At 37.7% G+C, this 22,988-nt stretch overlaps 1 protein-coding gene across 1 annotated transcript; it reads left to right on the forward strand.

Annotated features, from left to right (window-relative positions):
- Nucleotides 1-9,243: 9,243 nt before the first annotated feature.
- On the forward strand, nucleotides 9,244-21,224 carry bbs7 (Bardet-Biedl syndrome 7). Its single transcript, XM_058396287.1, has 19 exons — nucleotides 9,244-9,718; nucleotides 11,005-11,070; nucleotides 11,351-11,413; nucleotides 11,930-12,105; nucleotides 12,202-12,388; nucleotides 14,090-14,162; nucleotides 14,247-14,363; nucleotides 14,734-14,864; nucleotides 14,962-15,046; nucleotides 15,449-15,551; nucleotides 16,055-16,247; nucleotides 16,348-16,422; nucleotides 16,538-16,603; nucleotides 18,764-18,903; nucleotides 19,977-20,141; nucleotides 20,228-20,337; nucleotides 20,411-20,514; nucleotides 20,604-20,727; nucleotides 20,871-21,224. Exons 1-19 carry the CDS (start codon nucleotides 9,683-9,685, stop codon nucleotides 21,002-21,004), a joined length of 2,148 nt encoding a protein of 715 aa, XP_058252270.1. The 5' UTR covers nucleotides 9,244-9,682; the 3' UTR covers nucleotides 21,005-21,224.
- The last annotated feature ends 1,764 nt before the right edge of the window (nucleotides 21,225-22,988 follow it).

Genomic DNA, 22,988 nt, shown 5'->3' on the forward strand with positions numbered 1-22,988 from the left:
AGAATGTAGAAAATAAGTCACATATAAGTCATATATATATATATATATATATATATATATATGTAGAAAATAAGTCACATATATATGTCATATATATATATATTTGGTAGATATTCTTATCCAGAGCGATGTACAAGAGTGCTTTTTAAATCTACATATACAAAACAATACACAAACAAACAGGGAGAATAAGAGCTAGTTTAAGTGTTTCAGGAAGAGGTAGGTCTTCATCCGTCGTTTGAAGACGGTCAGTGACTCAGCTGTTCGGTCATCTAGGAGAAGTTCATTCTACCATCTCGGTGCCAGAACAGAGAAGAGTCTAGATGTATATCTACCTCTTACCCTGAGAGATGGTAACACACACACACACACACTCAAGACTCAGGGAGACTGAATTGCAGCTTGTCTCTGAGGATATGATTTTCCATCTCATATATTTAGCATGACAAGTTACTCATGTGAGTTTGTCACTTGATCATCTCCGGCTGGTGATTATAATTACTCTGAAATGTAATCTTTAGCTCTTCTACATCCTATTTGCCCTGCAGTTCCTAGAGATATTCATTCATTCATTCATTCATTCATCAGTAATCGCTTTATCCTGCTCTGGGTCGTGTTGGAGCCAGAGTCTACATTAGAGTAATGACGAAGAATTGGATTTCAGTTATAAAGGTGTCATGATGATTATTTGACACTTTGTGTGATGAATTAAAAGGGCTGAAAGATTATGTACATTGCAGGATTTTACCGGCATTTTGGAAGAAAAATCATCCAAGCAAAACACACAATAAGACGCTACATCATTGTTCATATACCATTAACTCCAGCTGACTACGTTTTCCAAGTGAAAGCTAAAAAAGAAGAGAATCGAATGATTTTCACTCTCCAGGTTGGCGTTATATTCCCGCTCTAACCTCCAAAGCTGATTACATCATTTTCAGCGTCAGCATCTCTCTGACCTCTCTGATTACGCCGACACTTTAAAATCATCAGCAGGAAGTTGAAGCACTTCAGGTTCATCTCCAAGAAGACAAAAACATGTTGAAGACAAGGCATCGGCTAAAAAAATATGTCACATTTATGTGTATAATACACAGGATATGACTATATATTTCGTGTTTTCTTGACACATACACACAGTCTACTGAGAATTTAGAAATGACAATCAACCTACACCACATATATAAAGATTTGTGATGTAGGTTGATTGTCATTTCTAAATTCTCAGTAGACTGAAACCTGGAATACCCGGATGAAACCCCTGAAGCATAGTGAAAACAAGCAAATAAGGCAAAGAATCGAACCCCAACCCTGGAGCTGCAAGACGAATGTCACCAGGAAGATTTATCACATGTGGCGTATTAGCAAGTAAATGGATGCCGAAATTCATCTGGAGTTATTGATTGGAGGCTTTATTGATCAAATTTGCTCGGTAAGATTAGTTTAAACTAAATGAAAGAAATAATGCTATTAAAAAAAGCTAAATAAAACATGATTTGACTTCTAGATGTCCAATGGATCTTTTGTTTTTGTGTATAGAGTACTTAATATTAAAATGAATAGAAATAATTGTGTAAACGGTTACTAATACTTAGTTTGGTTACCGAAATTCATATTCATATTCATTTAATCAGATATTAGGAACAAGCTCTGTTCGCTAAACCATTCACAGTATATTTACTGCAAAATAATTTCAACCTAAAGTAGTTTAAACCCCTTCACAGTGCTGTATTGAATCGACTTCACTGTTCCAGCACTCGCTTTCACGCCTACACACCACTCCTCAACCACAAACACACAGCATTCTCACAGCATTTCTTTTTCCTAGACTCTAGCAACATTATTAAATCCCAACTGCAGCCAGCGTTCGATCTTGACAGTGGATAAAAGAAGTGCCGGCACCCTGTAATTTTAGAAATAATCTTAGTCATCTCAGAAATCTGGCTAAGGGAGGATTCAAAGATTTATTGTCTGGAATAATATACGAGGTGCCAAGCAGCTTGAACATCACCCAGTCGCATCTATCGGTCTGTCGGCTGGCTCGGGTTTATCTGTATATTAGATTTCTGACAAAAAGCCTCAAGCCTCAGGCATGGAGGTTTCAAAAGTACAACATTGTCAGCTTGCATGTGTACGTTTAGCTAAACTAAGTACCATATAGGGGAGAGCTGACCACAACCTAACACTTTTTGTTTTCTATAGTTTGTGAAAAGTGCTTAGGGTTCATTGTTCTTCGTTGACATTATTTCATATATTTCTAATACAAATATGTGGTTTTGTTTTATGTTCGAATGTTTTATTGTTTTAACACATAACATTATGAGCACTGAGAGGTGACGTGAATAACGCTGATGATCTTCTCATCATGGCACCTGTTAGTGGGTGGCATATATTAGGCAGCAAGTGAACATTTTGTCCTCAAAGTTGATGTGTTAGAAGCAGGAAAAATGGGCAAGCGTAAGGATTTGAGTTTGACGAAGCCATTGTGATGGCTAGACGACAGGATCAGAGCATCTCCAAAACTGCAGCTCTTGTGGGGTATTCCCGGTCAGTATCTATCAAAAGTGGTCCAAGGAAGGAACAGTGGTGAATGGGCAAAAGGGTCATTGATGCATGTGGGGAGCGAAGGCTGGCCCGTGTGATCCAATCTAACAAATGAGCTACTGTTGCTCAAATTGCTGAAGAAGTTAATGCTGGTTCTGATAGAAAGGTGTCCGAATACACAGTGCATCACAGCTTGTTGCGTATGGCGCTGCATAGCTGCAAACAAGTCAGGGTGGCCATGCTGACCCCTGTGCACCTCCAAAAGCATCAACAATGGGCATGTGATCATCAGAACTGGACCTGGTCTGATGAATCACGTTTTCTTTTACATCACGTGGATGGCCGGGTGCTTGTGTGTCACTTACCTGGGGAACACATGGCACCAGGATGCATTATGGGAAGAAGGCAAGCTGGCAGAGGCAGTGTCATGCTTTGGGCAATGTTCAGCTGGAAAATCTCGGGTCCTGCCATCCATGTGATTGTTACTTTGACACGTACCACCTACCTAAGCATTGTTGCAGACCATGTACACCCTTTCATGGAAACGGTATTCCCTGATGGCTGTGGCCTCTTAAAGCAGGATAATGCGCCATGCCACAAAGCAAAAATGGTTCAGGAATGGTTTGATGAGCACAACAACCAGTTTTGGTCTCCAAATTCCCCAGATCTCAATCCAATCCAGCATCTGTGGGACATGCTGGACAAACAAGTCCGATCCATGGAGGCCTCACCTCACAACTTAGAGGACTTGAAGGATCTGCTGCTAACATCTTGGTGCCAGATACCACAGCACACCTTCAGGGATCTAGTGGAGTCCATGCCTCGATGGATCAGGGCTGTTTTGGGAGCAAAAGGGGGACCAACACAATATTAGTAATAATTAGGTCTTAATGTTATGCCTGATCGGGATATACCTTTTTCATTATTTTTCATTATTTTGTTTACTTATTTACATACTCATTGCTTAATTATCTGCCTGTATAGGCTGTGTATGAATTCTTTAGGTATACATGATCACTTTCACAGTTTTGCCACCTTCCTTTGGGTAAAAGCCATAGTACATGGCAGATACTGTTTAAATGTAGTGGCTGTAAAAGTACCTTGAGGCTCCTGATCTTCTCTGAAATCCTCCTGATGACTGAAGAAACCAACAGAGCGCTTCTCCATCACTCCTACCACCTCGCTTTTTTTCTTGAGTGTGATAAATGTATGGACCTTCACCTGACAGCTGTCTTATTGACTTGCGCTTCATGTCCTGCAGGTACACCACTGCCATGTTTCTCCTGCCCTGTTTCTCATGCTGCAATAAGATGAGAAGATAAGAACTTTGTTAATCCAGAAGGAAAAGAAATCTAATCATAAAAGGAAATTGTAGGAATTTTTGCAGAACTATTATTTGGATGCTCAATTCTGCAGGTTATATCAATATTTACTAACTTTATTAATGCTATGGTAACATAATCTTCCTTTACTGTCTTCCAAATCTGGTTAATGTTGGTGTGATTTTCCACACACAGTGTTGGAAAGGCAACCAATAATTAGTACAGGAAGATTCATTATGTCAGTGTACACCAATCAGCCATAACATTATGAGCACTGAGAGGTGAAGTGAATAACACTGATGATCTCCTCATCATGGCACCTGTTAGTGGATCAGATATATTAAGCAGCAAGTGAACAACTTTGTCCTCAAAGTTGATGTGTTAGAAGCAGGAAAAATGGGCAAGCATAAGGATATGAGCAAGTTTGAAGGACCAGATTGTGATGGCTAGACCACTGAATCAGAGCATCTCCAAAACTGCAGCTCTTGTGGGGTGTTCCCGGTCTGCAGTGGTCAGTATCTCTTATAAGTTGTCCAAGGAAGGAACAGTGGTGAACCGGTGACAGGGTCATGGGCGGTCAAGGCTCATTGATGCACGTGGGGGGTGACGGCTGGCCCGTGTGATCCGATCCAACAGACAAGCTACTGTTGCTCAAATTGCTGAAGAAGTTAATGCTGGTTCTGATAGAAAGGTGTCAGAATACACAGTGCAGGACGGGTCAGGGCTGTTTTGGCGGGAAAACGGGAACCAACACAGTATTAGACAGGTGGTCATAATGTTATGCCTGTGTGGAAACTAGTACGTGAAGTCTGACGTAAATTATCAGATGATCGCGTGTCTTTTATTACACAAAAATAAAAAGGACCGTCTCTCGTCATTAAAGATTAAAGAATTATGAATTCTCATAAGGTTCCTGTGGATGAGGGGATGAGAGATCACAGTGCATGTGAAAATACTACACATTATAAATGCACTAGACACACTGGGGTTGTGAGAATAATGCCGGCAGGAAGGGAAATTTTCACATGGTCAATATTTTACACTTTAACCCTGGTGTGTATGGTTACATACAAGATCTAAATAAATGTACACACTGCAGATAAACCCCCCAAAATTTTCAAAAGGCAGACAAAGACATGGTGAAGATAAGCACATGCTATAATTAGTGTTTTTTTGTGTGAGGAAGATAGCTTGAGAGGCTGAATAACAGCGTGACTCACTCTAGATTATATTTTGCATTTCATCAGCAATGAAGCGTTTATTCCAGGTCATGATGATCTCTCATCAGTGATACTAGACAATGTATTTAAACCGATTATGGCCTGAATGAAAGGCTCATACAAAGCTTCTGTATTGATGGATATCCGGGGATTTTTACCTTATTCAAAGAGCTTGAAATGATAAGATGCTTTGCTTATCTTGTGTGCACTTTTCTGGCAAAAGCTGAAGACTGTAATCTGATTGGCTCGCCACACTTCCGCATATCCACGATTCTTTTCTGCAGGAAACGTTTTTCTTACACTATTTTGAAATACTGCATCATCTGGAATTTCACCCCTTTTGTGCTGAATAACCAAATAAAAGCTTTAAATGTTTGCCAACAGGTTGCCAGAAGGTCTTTATTTTCTGTGAAAAGTAGCTGATTCTTGGCTGTGTTGACAGACAAAATGTACCAGACCAGACACAAAGTGCAATTAGAATACAGACATGAATAAAATGACTCCGCCCCCTCGACTCAAACGATCTTTTACGACACAACAAACGACTGCTAATTTTTTATTTGTGTGCTCGCCACTGCCACAGCAGCAAGAGACAAAAAATAACACGATCCTTGTGATTTTCTTAATTCTACACAAATTTTATATGACACAGTAAAGCAAAAAACTCAAACTTCCGGCTTGAACGACTCAATCCTATGGCGTGAGTTTTAGGTTTCCTCACTTTATCACTTACAGTTTCAATTCCTAGCTCCAATTTAGAGCACAAAAATATAATAAAGCACGATTTCCATGATCATGTTACGAAGAAAGATGAAGCATTGAAATGAATGAAGCAGAGATTATTGGCGCCCCCTTCTGACTGTACATAGTTAGTACAGTTAGCTTGTTTGGCTAGTCTGCCAATGTTGTTGTTCATCTTTTGGGCTGCTTTGCCCAACAACTTGGCGCAGGTTTTACACCAGATGCATCTAGTGGATTGGGCACTGCCTGGGAATCGAACCCGGGCTTTCCACATGGACAGCAAGAAACCTACCACTGAGCCAGCAGTGCTTTTGCTAAGCTACCAATAAACCTTGCTATATCATGTAAAGCAAATTTAAATACATTGTCAATAAGGTTTTTTACAGTGTGAGTAAAGTAGTAGGATATACACTGGACCTACACCCACAAACGACAACAGCAGTGGTCACTACACACCGAAAAGATTTCAAACCTCAACTTTAAACAATATTTGAGTTTATTCCTCCCAGTTAATCCAGTACAACATCATCACCGGAAGGAGCTAGAGAGCTACACCTGCAGGCATCATCGTTTTGCTGAATAATTGATGTATTGTTGACTTTTTGTGTGAATTTCAATAGTATGCAGTCAACAGATGTTTGTGTTTGTGTGTGTGGGGTGGGAGGGTTTGAGAGAGAGAGAGAGAGAGAGAGAGCAGAATATGATGTGGAATAATAATGAGGTGAAAAGCAGGAGTTTAGCACATCATAGACCTTTTTGAAAAACATAATAGTGAATTCAAGCAGCCAAAACAGTTCACGCTTGACAGTGAGGCACAGATAACTGATAAAAGCTGACCATTCAGCGATTTGTCTTTCAGGAACATCTGGCTTTGGCACGAATGACATTCTGGCGTCTTTGACTTAATTAGACATGAAAAAAATCATGTATAGAAACCTTGTTGCTGTCAGCGGTCAGATCTGGACTGTCGCAGACGCAGGATGAAAGACTACTCTATTGTAAAGAGTGTAACAACATCCTAGGTCAGGTAAATTTCACACTAGACTGCATATAGACATCAAATTGAGAATCAATTTGTAGATAAAGCATTTATAAAGAATAATATTTGAATTAAGACCTATAAAATAAAGGAACAAGCCTAATCTAGGATTAATAGTCCTAATCTAGGATAAGCCTAATTCTAAGATTCTACATTTATAATGCTATGTTAAATTGATAAGACACAGGAAAACTGTTTACTGCACAATCTATGAAAGTAAAAGCATGTAAAAAAAAAAAAAAAAAAAAGACTAGAAGCCTGGCTCTTCTTAATCAAATAAACACAAAATGCATTAATAAAAATAGTAATGGCTGTTCCATCGTTTCAAGACATCATTCAAACATATTTTAAATGAATGAGTCTTGTCTTCTTTTGTCAGTCTTCAGAGAAATCTCAGTCCACTGCGTCATTCCACTCCACTTTCAGAAATAGTATTCCCACAGAACTTTGTCTCCTTGCAAGAGTAAAAATCCCAGTTAAATTTGTTCCGCAATGTTTTCATTCTCAGAACCTGAGGCTTCTGCAGTTCCCAAAGTGTGGCTCCCTGAAAGAGCGGCTGGACTGCAGAGCCGCATTTCCCACAGAGTTCCTCAGCTGCTTCAGCACCATCCACAGCAGGAGTCCCATCAGCAGAAGAAGGAGAGTAAGGAGTCCAAGATACACGCATATATTCAAACCCCATCCCACCTCAAGCGGCATAGAGGTGGAGGCAACCAGGAAGCGTCTCGGGGCAGGCATCAGTGTCCACAGATCTGAAAGCAACAGCCGTTGTCCTTCATGGGCTTCCAGCTTCTAGTGAGATGCAGTTAGGCATGGAACATTACAGGTCCTTGGATATGGGACTGTGTCAGTCCATCTGGTATGAATTTCTCCTTGACATTATTTTTCCGACTTTGTATCCTCCAGCAGACACGTCTGGCATCTGCTGTGCTGCACGCAGAATGTGACTCGTGCTGCTTTTCCAAAAGCTCCCTCTGCTGTTCCCTCCCACTGTGGATGGAGGACAGTCACTCTCCCTGATTTCTCAGCAGGTGAACACACACACACACATACACACACAGATCATAAAGTAGATCATGTCTCAACTTGTATAGGGGATAAATAAATTACAAAGCAGGCTTTTGCTTTTTTTCTCTTACAGGGCTGTGGACATCAATCAGAAGGTTCATCTGTTTTCAGGGATCAGGGATCAGGGCTGACTAAATGTTTCCAGCATCATCAAGACAATATGGAGTTTTTATAGTCCAGCGTTGTGCATTAATGGTTTAAAAACAGCCCATTTAATATATATATATATATATATATATATATATATATATATATATATATATATATATATATATATATATATATATATACACAGTATATTTTAAACATATTAGATATTTACTTTTAAATATATTTATTAATAAATATCTATAAAATGCAACCTACTTATAAAGATTCTTATAATAATAATAATAATAATAATAATAATAATAATAATAATAATAATAATAACTGCTTTTATTTGGAGCTTAAAATAAAAATGCATATACATATTTATTAATGAATGCATATTTATATAATACACTTTATTATAACAAATATATATATATATATATATATATATATATATATATATATATATATATATATATATATATATATATATATATATATATATATAGTATAATAAAGTGTATGTGTCTGATATAAATATGTGTATATGTCAGACATGTAAGATGTTTACATTTTTTAAAAATATATATATTTATTTATAGATAGCTATTAAATGCCGCCAACTTATAAAGATTCTCATAATAATAATAATAATAATAATAATAATAATAACTGCTTTTATTTGGAGCTTAAAATAAAAATGCATATACACATTTATTAATGAATAAAAAAAAAATAATAATAATAATAATATGCATATTTATTAATGTATACATATTTATTATTTACTTTATTATTGTGTGTGTTTGTGTGTTTGTGTGTGTGCGTGTTTGTGTGTGTAGATAGATAGATAGATAGATAGATAGATAGATAGATAGATAGATAGATAGATAGATAGATAGATAGATAGATAGATAGATAGATAGATAGATAGATAGATAGATAGAGAAAATCTATTCATACATAAATAGTAAAATATCTTTATTAGCTAATGAGCTCCATTTTTGCATAATTAGTCAAAAATCATTTTATTCCATTTTCATGAGCGGTACATAACCAAATATCCCTTTTTTAGGTTGAATCCCGAATACCTTCCTCTTGTAAGCAAAGTGCACTAGCTAGGGTTCCAGTCTCCATTATTTCAATAAACAGAGAGCGCACTTATTTAGCCACTCAGGAGCCATTTTGGAATGGAGCCCTGTCTCCTCGGCAACCGTGGATGTGTCAGGGTAGGGTCTATCCAACATGGCGGACTAGCGTTCAGTAAAGCGTTTTGCAGTGTTGTAAAGCCTGTTAATAGTCTGTTTATGAAGCTTTAACTTGTTTTTTAGCGAGTTTTGGAGTTTGTTATACGGTTATAAAAGTGTATTCTGTGTATCCGGACAACTGTCTAGTTATTTAAATGCAGAAAATGGAGTAATATGTGTGACTAGGTAGCTTGAGCTAACCTAGCACTGTCGTGGTCCGAGTAACGTTAATCCGAGAGTTTATGTTAATCCAGTCACTGTGATGATCTGCCTGGATGTTTTACTCCCTCAAAGGATATAGATATATTTAAATATTTATTTATATTATAAATTAGGGTCATGAAAGATCTTAGAACTGTTGTGGAGCTAAAATAATTGTTTTGCTGTGATCTCTTCAAAACTGAGAAGATGGAGCTGAATTTAAAACACGTTGATTACCTGCAGGTAGGAGTGATCTCGTGCAGCTACACATCTAATACTTTTATTTCTATTATTTATTTTATATTATTATTATGGCACATTGTTATAGTTATGCCTGGATTTTGCTTTAAGTCTTCTCACTTTGTCCTGAGATTTTGCAAAACATACTACTACTACTACGACTAATACTACTACTACTACTACTAATAATAATAATAATAATAATAATATATTACCAAGACACTTCAGGTTAATATTACTACTACTACTAATAATAATAATAATAATGATGATTATGATAATGAATTACCAAGACACCTCAGGTTAATAATAATAATAATAATAATAATAATAATAATAATAATAATAATATATTACCAAGACACTTCAGGTTAATATTACTACTACTACTAATAATAATAATAATGATGATGATTATGATAATGAATTACCAAGACACCTCAGGTTAATAATAATAATAATAATAATAATAATAATTATGATGATGAATTACCAATACACTTCAGGATAATAATAATTATAATAATAATAATAATAATAATAATAAATGAACACTTCAGTTTAATAGTGTAATTTGTTTTATAAAAAGTAGCTATCACAAGTTCTCTTTGCTACATGACACCTCATATATTCTTATTAAATCCTCTATTTTAATTTATTTTTCTTTCTTTTTCTGTAAAAATGAAGCTTAGTGTAATTTAAAAATAAAATGTAAAAATAAATAAATAAATAAAATTGCACACTAAATTAAACTACATTTCCACTACAAAGACACTTTCGAGAAAAATAATTATTTAACTAAGAAAACCAGGCACTATTATTAAAAAAAGTGGATTATTTAAAAATCTTTTCCATTTACAAAAGTAAAGTAAATTGAACATTTCTGCATAAAATAAAAGTAATTAATTTGTAAAAATCCATGAATGAAGGGTCATGAAAGTTAACTTAACATATATATTTAAAAAATATATGACATATATATATATATATATATATATATATATATATATATATATATATATATATATATATATTTTTTTTTTTTTTTTTTTAAAAAAAAGAAAGAAAGCTTTTGGGTGTAAACTGGATGAAGCTTAAATATTTTAATAAGTCAAGTAATGAATGGACAAAAGCAGTAAAAAAAAAAAAAAAACACTGCACTATTTTGTTTTGATTATTCACTACAGTTTAAGAGAATGTGTTATTATCCAAAAAATCTGAAAAATGAAGTTCCTGTCTGTTGCGTCTTGCTTTAATAGAACTTATTTTGCTCTATTTATTTTTCCAAGGTTGGAGTGACTTCTCCGAAAACGATGAAAGTTTTACCTGCAGTGGGTCGAAAAGCGACACAGAAGGTAATTTAAAAAAAACTGTGAATAAACGTTTAGTAAAATCTGCAACTCTTTTTGTCTTAAAACTGACCAGGTTCTGTAAGCTGTGACAGAGAGTGTGTTCTTAATATAGCAACATAAACCAAGTTTCAGTTGCATGCAACCAACAACACACCCATTCATGAGAAGAGCATCTGGAGCATGCGGTTGAGATTATTCTGCAGCACAGGGCAGTCTGGATGATTCACCTCACATCGAATGGTATTAGTACTAACATAATTTATTTTTTTGCGATTCTCTTTAGGTTGCTGTTGCAGATCATGATGGAGTGGTCAACTGTTTCGGGATGAAAAAGGGAGAGGCGGTTGTAAGTATTGAAGTTTGTCAGTTCACTACACTTTCTGATGCTTTTTAAATCTGCTGTGTGGACAGGAAGTGAATTCTTGGCACTCAGATTATGTGTTCATTTATTTGGTTCATAGCATAAAGGTGAACAGCCAATAAAGTTCTTGCTTTGGTAAATTTCTGCTGCATAAAGTAGGAACTATATTAAAAACTGTACAATACTATATGTTGTTCTTTCGGCTGCTTCCTGTTCAGGGTCGCCACAGTGGATTGTTTGGTCCTCATGTTTAGATTTGGCACAGGTTTTACACCGGATTCCCTTCCTGACGCAACCCTCCTATTTATTCCGGGTTTGGGACCGGGGACTAAGAGTTAACTCTTCAGTGGCTAGGTTAGGTCTCTGCCTGGGAATCGAACCCGGGGCATGGCAATGAGAGTGGGATCTTGTCACTCACTCTCTCTCTTACTCTCTCTCTGTCTGTCTGTCTCTTTCTATGTCTCTCTCTCTGTTTCTCTCTCTCTCTCTCTCCTCATCCAGCCTGTATTCAGAAGTCTCCCAGGACAGAAGATCTCCAGGCTGGAGCTGGGAGGTGCATTAGGAACACCACAGGAGAAGATCTTTGTGTGTTCTGGTTCTGAGGTTAGAGGTTACACCAAAAAGGGCAAACAGTTCCTCTCCTTTGAGGCCAATTTGACGGAGAGCATCAACGCCATGTGAGTTATCATTTCATTTACAATATACTTCGATTGAGTTGTTTTCTTTTCAGCCATCATTTCTGTTATTTATAACGGTTTGAGCGTTGTGGGCAGGCGTGTTTCCGGGGCGGATCTTTTTGTCTGTGCCAGCTACATTTACAACCACTACTGTGACTGCAAAGACCAGGACTATTTTCTATCAGGGGACAAGATCAATGACATGGTGTGTTTGCCGGTTGAGACGGTGGGACGTACGGTGCCGGTTCTGGCGTGCCAGGACCGAGTGCTGCGCGTTTTACAGGTAACATCAGGATTAAACACAATAAATTAAACAGAATTATTATATCAAATAATTAATCTTTCTTTCTTTTTCTTTCCTTCTTTATTGCATTCTTTCTTTCTTTCTTTCTTTCTTTCTTTCTTTCTTTCTTTCTTTCTTTCTTTCTTTCTTGCTTTCAGTCTTGTTTTCTCTCTTTCTTTCTGTCTTTCTTTCCTCGAATTCATCCTTCTTTCTTTCTTTCTTTCTTTCTTTCTTTCTTTCTTTCTTTCTTTCTTTCTTTCTTTCTTTCTTTCTTTCTTTCTTTCTTCAGATTATTTCTGTCTTTCTTTCTGTGTTTCTTTCCTGGACTTTGCTCTTCCTTCCATCCTCTTTTTTTCATTCCTTCTTCTTTCTTTTTTCTTTCCTTTCTTTCTTTCTTTCTTTCTTTCTTTCTTTCTTTCTTTCTTTCTTTCTTTCTTTCTTTCTTTCTTTCTTTCTTTCTTTCTTGCTTTCAGTCTTGTTTTCTCTCTTTCTTTCTGTCTTTCTTTCCTCGAATTCATCCTTCTTTCTTTCTTTCTTTCTTTCTTTCTTTCTTTCTTTCTTTCTTTCTTTCTTTCTTTCTTTCTTCAGATTATTTCTGTCTTTCTTTCTGTGTTTCTTTCCTGGACTTTGCTCTTCCTTCCATCCTCTTTTTTTCATTCCTTCTTCTTTCTTTTTTCTTTCCTTTCTTTCTTTCTTTCTTTCTTTCTTTCTTTCTTTCTTTCTTTCTTTCTTTCTTGCTTTCTTGCTTTCAGTCTTGTTTTCTCTCTTTCTTTCTGACTTTCTTTCCTCAAATTCATCTTTCTTTCTTTCTTTCTTTCTTTCTTTCTTTCTTTCTTTCTTTCTTTCTTTCTTTCTTGTTTTCTTTCACTCTTGCTTTCTTTCTCTTTCTTTCTGTCTTGTTTTCTCTCTTTCGTTTTGTCTTTCTTTCCTGGACCAGATCCTTCCTTCCATCCTCTTTTCTTTCTTTCTTTCTTTCTTTCTTTCTTTCTTTCTTTCTTTCTTTCTTTCTTTCTTTCTTTCTTTCTTTCTTCAGATTATTTCTGTCTTTCTCTCTGTGTTTCTTTCCTGGACTTTGCTCTTCCTTCCATCCTCTTTTTTTCATTCCTTCTTCTTTCTTTTTTCTTTCCTTTCTTTCTTTCTTTCTTGCTTTCTTTCTTGCTTTCTTGCTTTCTTGCTTTCTTGCTTTCAGTCTTGTTTTCTCTCTTTCTTTCTGACTTTCTTTCCTCAAATTCATCTTTCTTTCTCTCTTGCTTTCTTTCTCTCTTGCTTTCTCTCTTTCTTTCTGTCTTGTTTTCTCTCTTTCGTTTTGTCTTTCTTTCCTGGACCAGATCCTTCCTTCCATCCTCTTCTTTCTTTCTTTCTTTCTTTCTTTCTTTCTTTCTTTCTTTCTTTCTTTCTTTCTTTCTTTCTTTCTTTCTTTCTTTCTTTCTTTCTTTCTTTCTTTCTTCAGATTATTTCTGTCTTTCTTTCTGTGTTTCTTTCTTTCTTTCTTTCTTATGACATAGCAACCTAAAAACACAACAACCTAAAAACAACTAAACAAAAATAAATAAAAATTAAATCCATTAAAACAGTATTTTAAACAAAATTCTAAAAACTCAGTATATACCTCCTACATGCCCTCTGTACAGACATCTGTGTACACATCCACACCTACTCCTGTGCCCTCCTTCATGTCTCTCTCTGTATATTGTGTTTAAGGGTTCAGAGCTGCAGTACGCTTTCGAGATCTCCGGCCCGCCGTCTGTTCTGGAGCTTCATAACAGAGATGGAGGTGCGAGAACTTAACATAAACATGTGTGTAAATGTGAACGCTGTAATATTTGAGGATTTTTTCTGATGTGTCCTCTGTTTTCAGGTAAAGATGGAGAGGAAGTGCTTTACGGAACCGCCGACGGCAAACTGGGTCTAGTGCAGTTAAGCCGTTCAGCTCCTGTCCCTAAGTGGGAGGTGGACAATGAGAAGAAAAAAGGAGGTGAGCAACGATGTCTTTGAGCATACAGAGTGCTTTAAAAATCAAAAACATGGAAAAACATCTATTTTATATAAAGTAATTCATTATTATAGTAATTGTTAAGAAGTGGTTGGGTTGAAGAATGATAATTAATAGAGTATATACAGTATCACATATATCAGTATATAATAAGTTGATATAATAACACACAAATTGTATGATTATAGACAATATATTTTATTCAGAGTCTTCAGTTTCTTTCACTTTTATGCATTAAAATAACTCATGCCAAGAAAAGATTTCCATCTAGCTGCAAAATTAGCCAGTGTTTAGTGAACTACAGCGAAAATAGTGATTAAATCATCTGGATCTGTTTTATTTCTTTCTCAAGGCATCCTGTGCATCGATACATTCGACATCCTGGGTGACGGTGTAAAAGACATCCTGGTTGGGAGGGACGATGGGACGGTCGAGATCTACGGACTGGACAACTCCAACGAGCCCACGTTGCGCTTTGAGACCGTACGTGGAAACCAGTTCATATCTGGATTGCAGATTACAGACTCGATGCGTCTCCTGTATGTGTGTTTATAAATCTGTGTATTTCTGTGTGTGCAAGGTGTTGACTGAAAGTGTAACATCGATCCAGGGAGGGTGTGTAGGAAAGGAGTCTTATGATGAGGTTGTCACATCAACATACACAGGTGAGCTATAACGACTTTGTTCAGATTTCTTTTTTTATGGATTTGTGCCCACAGCTTTCTATTCATTAAGGATTTTTTCCCCACTGGACCATTAAAGCTTACTGGGCTCAAGAAAGATGACGCAGCAAATATTGCACAGTGGAAAAAAAATCTCTTTTGTGATTACGCTGTTAGCATAGGATGGCTAAAAATTACAGAACAAATACAATGATGGAAAATAGCTTTATTATCTCAAGCTCACGCTTTTGCGTGCCAGGTTTCTGTATAAGCCTGGATTGATGATGATCTGTCCTTAGAGGATCTTCATCGTATAATCGGACATGGAGTATGACAGTATACCATGTAATCATATTAAAAGACTGCTAATGAGCTCATATTTTATTCCTGACATGACATGTGTAGGTTGGGTATCAGGTCTCAGCACAGAGCCTCAGCAGATGGAGGCGGGACCAGGGGACGAGGTGAAGATGAGCCGAGAGACCCAGGCCAAGGTGGCCGCTCTCAGGTACTCTGCATACGGTGGAACTACAGCGCCATCTTCAGCACCAATACACTGTTTATTACAGGAACACTCAACATAATGTCTCTCCACAACATCAGGAAGATATGTGTAATTGTTACAGACCTTCAGAGAGAAATACATGGTTACATGAATCTCAGTAATACTAAAAATCTGATGATTGTATCACCTGATTAAATATTAATATGATTATTCATTCATTCATTCATTCATTGTCTATACCCGCTTATTCCTAGGACTCCTAGGGTCAGGGGGGTTTGCTGGAGCCTATCCCAGCACACATAGGGCGAAAGGCAGGGGTACACCCTGGACAGGTCTTAATATGATTAATAATAATTAATATGGTCATGATAAGCAGCTTATGAATTAGACTAAGGGATGTTAGGAGCAATAAAATCTTAAATCTCTGTAGGACACTGACCCTAAAATGATGCATTAAGATAAGCTTCTGTCTTGAGGAGGTTTTAAGGCTCGTGGCTTGCGTGCAGGGCCGAGCTGGAGCAGCTGCAAGTAAAGGTGATGCAAGGACGAGAGAAATACCAGCAGAGCTCTCAGTCCAGCACTGCTGTGTCCGCCGTGCCGGTCTTTAGCATCAACGACAGGTTCACTCTGTGCCAAGAAGATGCCAGCTACAGCCTCACGCTGGAGGTGCAGACCGCCATCGATAACCTGCTGCTACAGGTCAGAGCACATTGGCTGATTCAGAGAGGCTCGATATCAGTATGACAATATCATTTTTAGAAATACACTCAATATTTTTTTCCTTCCCCTTTTTCCACAGAGTGATGTTCCTATAGACTTGCTGGATGTGGATAAGAACTCAGCAGTGGTTAGTTTCAGCGAATGTGATTCAGAGGTAACATGTTTCCATTGATTCAGGCTGCTTAAAGCAAACTACCGTATTATATTACCTTACATTACATTACGTTGATTTGAGCCTAACATGGTTGTCTTTACACTTTCTTTTATAGCCAAATGGGAATTTCCTCCTCGCCACATACAGATGCCAGGCTAACACCACAAGGCTGGAATTAAAGGTAATTGATAACAGTTAACCCTCTTGAAATTGAGTCTGGGATAATTCCATGCAGTTGTCAGAAAAGAAAAGTCATGAAAGCAGAAATCTTCAGTAATGTACATCAGATGTACAACGTGTCTAGCAACAAATGCACATGATAAAAACAGCCTGTAAAGACTGTAAAATCTGTCAAGAACAACTTTTTCTCATGAAAGCTTCAGATTTCTGTTCTTGTCTATCAGGAGTGGAAGCTGATATGGACTTCTGCTGTTGTAGCTCATCTACCTCAGGGTTTGATGAGTTGTGCATGCTGAGATGCTTTTCTGCTCACCATGGCTATAAAGAGTGATTATCCTTCCTAGCAGTTTGGCTATTTTCCTCTGATATCTCATCTCAACAAGTCAAAACTGTCACTCACTCTGCTTTTTATTGTTTTTTTGCATCTTTCTGTATAAACTCTAGAGACTGGAGATGAGCAATTTCTGAACTATTCAAAACAGCCTATGTGGCAGCAACAACCACACCATGATTAAAGTCACAGAAATCACTCTCTTTCCCCATTGTGATGTTTTTCCTGTTTAGTTTTCCTGAATACAGGCGCTAACTTGTTGATTCGCATCATTAAATTTAACCGTAAATGTTTATCATTTCTGAGTAAATCAAATATTGTTAGAATTAGCAAACTGCTGTAGTATAAGAGGGATTAAAAAAACATGCTGTTATTAGAAAATGATCCATTTAAGCATGGCCACAGTAGGATAGTGACACTTCCTTATTATTATTATTATTACTATTATTATACACTGAACATTTGTAATTGCCCACATGGTTCATCACTGATAAACCCCTGTGTACTGTGTCTGAATATTTTATTTAAAGCCTGCGTGCATGATGAAATATGCACATTGTCTCACGCCGCTAAAATCGTACCACCAATGTGACACTTTTCTAACGTCACATTCGTCATGCAGCAACGATAGCACCTTCTGTGTAATCGCATTCAGACAATCATGTGGAGAAGGTTAACAACACAGCCAGCAGTGAGTACTTCTTTCGATGCATTTGAAGCGTCACCACCCACTATGAACAGGAATGGTATCCTAGGTACTACACAGCACAAATGGGATTTAAAGCCTGATCCCAGCAGCAGAGTGCACTATTTCAGGACGAAGCATGAGATTACATCACTACATGACGGGTTTACATAAGAAGGGTTACATCACCTGCTGTTCAGTGAATCAGTAATAAAGATGTTTTTACACAGTTGTTTTTTGTACTTAATAATAATAATAATAATATTATTGTTATTATTATTATGTAAACAAATAGGCTGCTGGCACATCTGATTTAATAACATCAAATCAAATAGTATTTAAGAATGCACCGTAGTGCAATAAGGACTTTGTCCTCACTCTATTTTGCACTTTTCCATTGTTCTAAATGATGCTTACATTCTTCTTAAGGTTAGGATTCCATTCAGATTCATTAGCTGCGTTCCGAATGATATAATATACACTGTGCATTTACACTGTGCGCTATGTACTCTGTCGTCTAGTGTATGGATTTTTTGAAGGGTTGGATCATCTCAAATGGAGGGTGTTTAATTTTATTATTAACAAGAAGTGTAAGCTCTTCCCTGGCTGACTGCACCACTAGACCATCTAGTGTTGTATCATCCCAAATCGAGCGCTAATGCTTTTGTTTATTAACAAAATGTCCTCACATGCACGTAATGTGACGCTACAGTAACTTTATCCCAAATATAGTTCATTTTTTAAAATAGTTAAAAAGAAATATCATACAACTTGGGCTCATTTGTAAGACGTCTTGTCCACCGGCCATCTTGAAAAATTTTTCTCATACATCTTCAGCGAGGTGGTAGCCCCCCCCCCCCCCCTTTCTGGCTGAGACCTCTGAGTGAGCGAAGTGTTCAACATTCCACACTTATACCACCCCTGTCCTGAACCCCACCCCAACCCCCACCTCCGTCTTCACTCATTCTTTTTGGAATTTTCAGAGTAAACACCGTACTCACAATTTTTATACTACACAGTGGCGTACATGGTATTGTCGCATAAATATGTGATTATGGGACACACTTATTGTCCTTGATACCACTTTACATGCAAGCAGAGTTACAGCAATTATAGAAACAAACTATGTTCTGTACTTTCTGCAGGTGAGGTCAATCGAAGGTCAGTATGGGACGCTCCAGGCCTACGTAACCCCTCGGCTGCAGCCTAAAACCTGCCAGGTGCGTCAGTACCAGATCAAACCACTCTCGCTCCACCAGAGGACCCACAGCATCGATCACAGCAGGTGAGACGAATGAGGCACAGAAATCAATCCAATACCTTAGATTAGACTTGTCCACCTGAACTATGCCACACTGGTGCGCTGTTACAGTGCTGCAGGGAGTCAGTCTGAATTATTAACTGGAGAAGATTTGCTAAAATGGTATTAGTATTCAGACTTAAACAAAATATTTTGCATTTAGGGTCAGTGTTTTAAAGATCTCTCTACACAAAATTTAATTCATGTAAACTTGAGTGGTTTACACCGATCAGACATAACATTATGACCACTGAGAGGTGAAGTGAATAACACTGATGATCTCCTCATCATGGCACCTGTTAGTGGGTGGGATATATTAGGCAGCTGGTGAACATTTTGTCCTCAAAGTTGATGTGTTAGAAGCAGGAAAAATGGACAAGCGTAAGGATTTGAGCGAGTTTGACAAAGGGCCAAATTGTGATGGCTAGACCACTGGATCAGAGCATCTCCAAAACTGCAGCTCTTCTGGGGTGTTCCCGGTCTGCAGTGGTCAGTCTCTATCAAAAGTGGACCAAGGAGGGAACAGTGGTGAACCGGTGACAGGGTCATGGACGGCCAAGGCTTATTGATGCACGTGGGGAGCGAAGGCTAGCCCGTGTGACAGACGAGCTACTGTTGCTCAGATTGCTGAAGAAGTTAATGCTGGTTTTGATAGAGAGGTGTCAGAATGCACAGTGCAGGACGGGTCAGGGCTGTTTTGACAGCAAAAAGAGGAACCAACACAATATTAGGCAGGTGGTCATAATGTTATGCCTGATCAGTGGATTTGCCAACAAAAGGAGTGTAAGAAAGTCTCAACACTGTGGACTCCTTCTAAAAAAAAAATGCAAAATAAAACCAAGGAACCTTTTTCACATCTTTACTGTCAGAACTGCTGTGGTAGAAAATGAATCTTCTGACCAATCAGAATCAAGCATTCAGCACTGCTGTAGTTATTAAAGTGATATTTGCATAACCAAGCCTGTAACAGTTGTGTTCCTCTGCCCAGAAATTTCCTAGATCGTTCTAATATTAAGAATATTAAGAAAACTCTGCGTCTCTTTGGGTTTTGTCTCCAGGCCCATGAACACCTTGAGGCTGGTGGGGCAGTTCAGCTTTGCAGAGATCCACTCGTGGGTCGTGTTCTGCCTGCCCGAGGTGCCTGAGAAAACGCCAGCAGGAGAAAGCATCACCTTCTACTTTCAAAACACTTTCCTGGGAACGCAGCTTGAGGCGAGCTACTGGTGAGGCAAACTTCTCTGAGGGCAAGATATACAAAGAAAAATATACAGCAGTGGTTGTAAGTACTTATGGTATTTATTTTTTTCAGCAAAGGTGAAGGGAACTTTAAATCAGATAACATTTCCACCATATCTATCCTCAAAGATGTTCTCTCTAAGGAGGCCACCAAGCGCAAAATCAATCTAAACATTTCTTACGGTGAGTTTTCATCCATACAACCTTGAAACTACACTTCTGCCGTCCCTGTTTTTAACTTTATTTTGCGTTTTAGAAGTGAATGAAGATTCTGTGAGCCATACACTGAAGATGATTCATCCTAAGCTGGAGTATCAGCTCCTGTTAGCCAAAAAGGTTCAGCTTATCGATGCTTTAAAGGTAAATTCTGCTGTAAGGATTGTGGCTTTTATTTCGAGAACTGTACAGTCTTTAATAAATGTGGGTTTGTTTGTCTGTGTCTCCTATAGGAGCTGCAAGTGCATGAAGGAAATGCAGATTTTCTGATTCCAGAGTATCGCAATATACTCGACGAGTCTGCTCGTCTGTTAGAGGAATATAAAAAACAGCCAGCTCACCTGGAAAGATTATACGGTAGACATGATATGAGATCTTTCTCAAATAAGTGTTGAATATGTAGTTATTATTATTATTATTATTATTATTATTATTATTATTATTTCCCATCATGAGCGTCAGAGAATATAACTAAGTAACACATATCTGTCCTCTCACAGGCATGATAACCGACCTCTTCATTGACAAGTTCAAATTCAAAGGGCAAAACGTCAAGACGAAGGTTTCACAGCTCCTTGAAATATTGGACAACTACGATCTGACCTCTTTGGTGGACTTTTTCAACGATGCTTAATTTATAACGCCAACGACAGTGTTATTTATTTATTTGTAATATTTTTTATTTTATGATGGCATTTTTGTGATACATATTTGCAGTAGCTGAGCGCATTGACATGCCAAAGTACAGAAGCCATACAGGGAGTTATTGATATATTATTAGACAGTGCTGTGTTATAATGTAATGAGAAATAAACGCCACTACTGCACTACTTTTCTGTGAATTTATATTTGTATTCGAATAAAAGGTCATAAGGTTTGCTGGCTGGAATATTTGCAGAATAATCAAAAGGGTCGTCACACATTTGCACACTTCTTAGATTTAAACATCTCTATTTTATCCACTACTTGCGATACACAAATATTAATATCCATCTGAACACCTCTACCAATCCGATCCACGGATATATTTTATGCACACATTTGAATGCACCTGATCTTGTCTGATGTGAAATAGATCCTGCATATGAACACAGGACACAACTAAATGCATGCCATCATCATATGTGATCTCTGATGTTTCAGTTAACAGAAGCTTGCAGAGAATCGTATCAAGTCAAGAATTTTTTTAACAATATATATGGCTGACGCAAGTATGTAGTGAAATAAAACAACGTTTCTGAAGGACCATGGTGCTACATAAAACAACACAGAGCTGAAAAGTAGGTTGTCCTTGCCACACTGATCAGGCATAACATTATGACTACTGAGAGGTGACGTGAATAACGCTGATGATCTCCTCATCATGGCACCTGTTAGTGGGTGGGAAATATTAGACAGCAAGTGAACATTTTGACCTCATAGTTGATGTGTTAGAAGCAGGAAAAATGGACAAGCGTAAGGATTTGAGCGAGTTTGACAAAGGGCCAAATTGTGATGGCTAGACCACTGGATCAGAGCATCTCCAAAACTGCAGCTCTTGTGGGGTGTTCCCGGTCTGCAGTGGTCAGTATCTATCAAAAGTGGTCCAAGGAAGGAACAGTGGTGAACCAGCGACAGGGTCGTGAGTGGACACTGATACAAAAGATCTGCTGCTAACATCTTGGTGCCAGATACCACAGCACACCTTCAGGGATCTAGTGGAGTCCATGCCTCAATGGGTCAGGGCTGTTTTGGCAGCAAAAGAGGGACCAACACAATATTAGGCAGGTGGTCATAATGTTATGCCTGATTGGTGTAAAGTGCATAGTGTGCACAGACAAACAATGTAATATACTACAGGACATAAAATAGTGCCAACTATAAGAGGATTCTTGTAAACACAGGTAAACATTCAACAGCAGCAATTAAATAGAGATGTGCAGAAACAGGAGAGCTGTGAAATAAATCAACACTGAAGGGATCCATGGAAGTTAGTTTACAGTTAAAGGGACCCCTGTTTGTAAAAATTAGTAATGACACTAATTCTCCTTGCCATAATTTCTGTTCAAAAGAAAGAATTATGCAGGTTTAAATAATATACATATTTAAGTATGTCTTAGACCTAAGCATGGTGAAGACGTTGATATACTTCAGGTCTATATCACCAGGAGTTCAATGCTTCCAGTAAGGCCACCCTTGGTGAACAGATCCGACAGGTAACACCAGACAAAGACTGATCTCCTGTAACCCCTGTGAGAGGTACAAAAATGACTAATTGTAGCCTGCCTGGATTATGGTAATGCTGACCCACCCCTGGAGCGAGGCCTGAGGGTGAAATTCACAGGCAGTGGATCATGAAATAGTAATAAGGAGCTTTCTTGTGGGCTCACCACCTGCAAGATGATGGAGATCAGGTACAATGGCGGTTGGGTGATGGGTAAATGATAGACAGTCTTAGACTAGACAGGTTGAACACAATGGAATAAATAGGAACACATTCTTAAACACTAAACGTCTAATATAAAGCATAATAATAACCATTAAGTAATGTGGGCTTTCTTAAAAAAGGAGAATTCATTTTTAAAAATGTGCTATCGTTGATAATTCGTTTGTTTATCTGGAGACGTACAGACTATATT

The sequence above is a fragment of the Hemibagrus wyckioides genome, linkage group LG08 (genome assembly GCF_019097595.1).
Source record: "Hemibagrus wyckioides isolate EC202008001 linkage group LG08, SWU_Hwy_1.0, whole genome shotgun sequence".
In the NCBI taxonomy this organism is placed as follows: Eukaryota; Metazoa; Chordata; class Actinopteri; order Siluriformes; family Bagridae; genus Hemibagrus; species Hemibagrus wyckioides.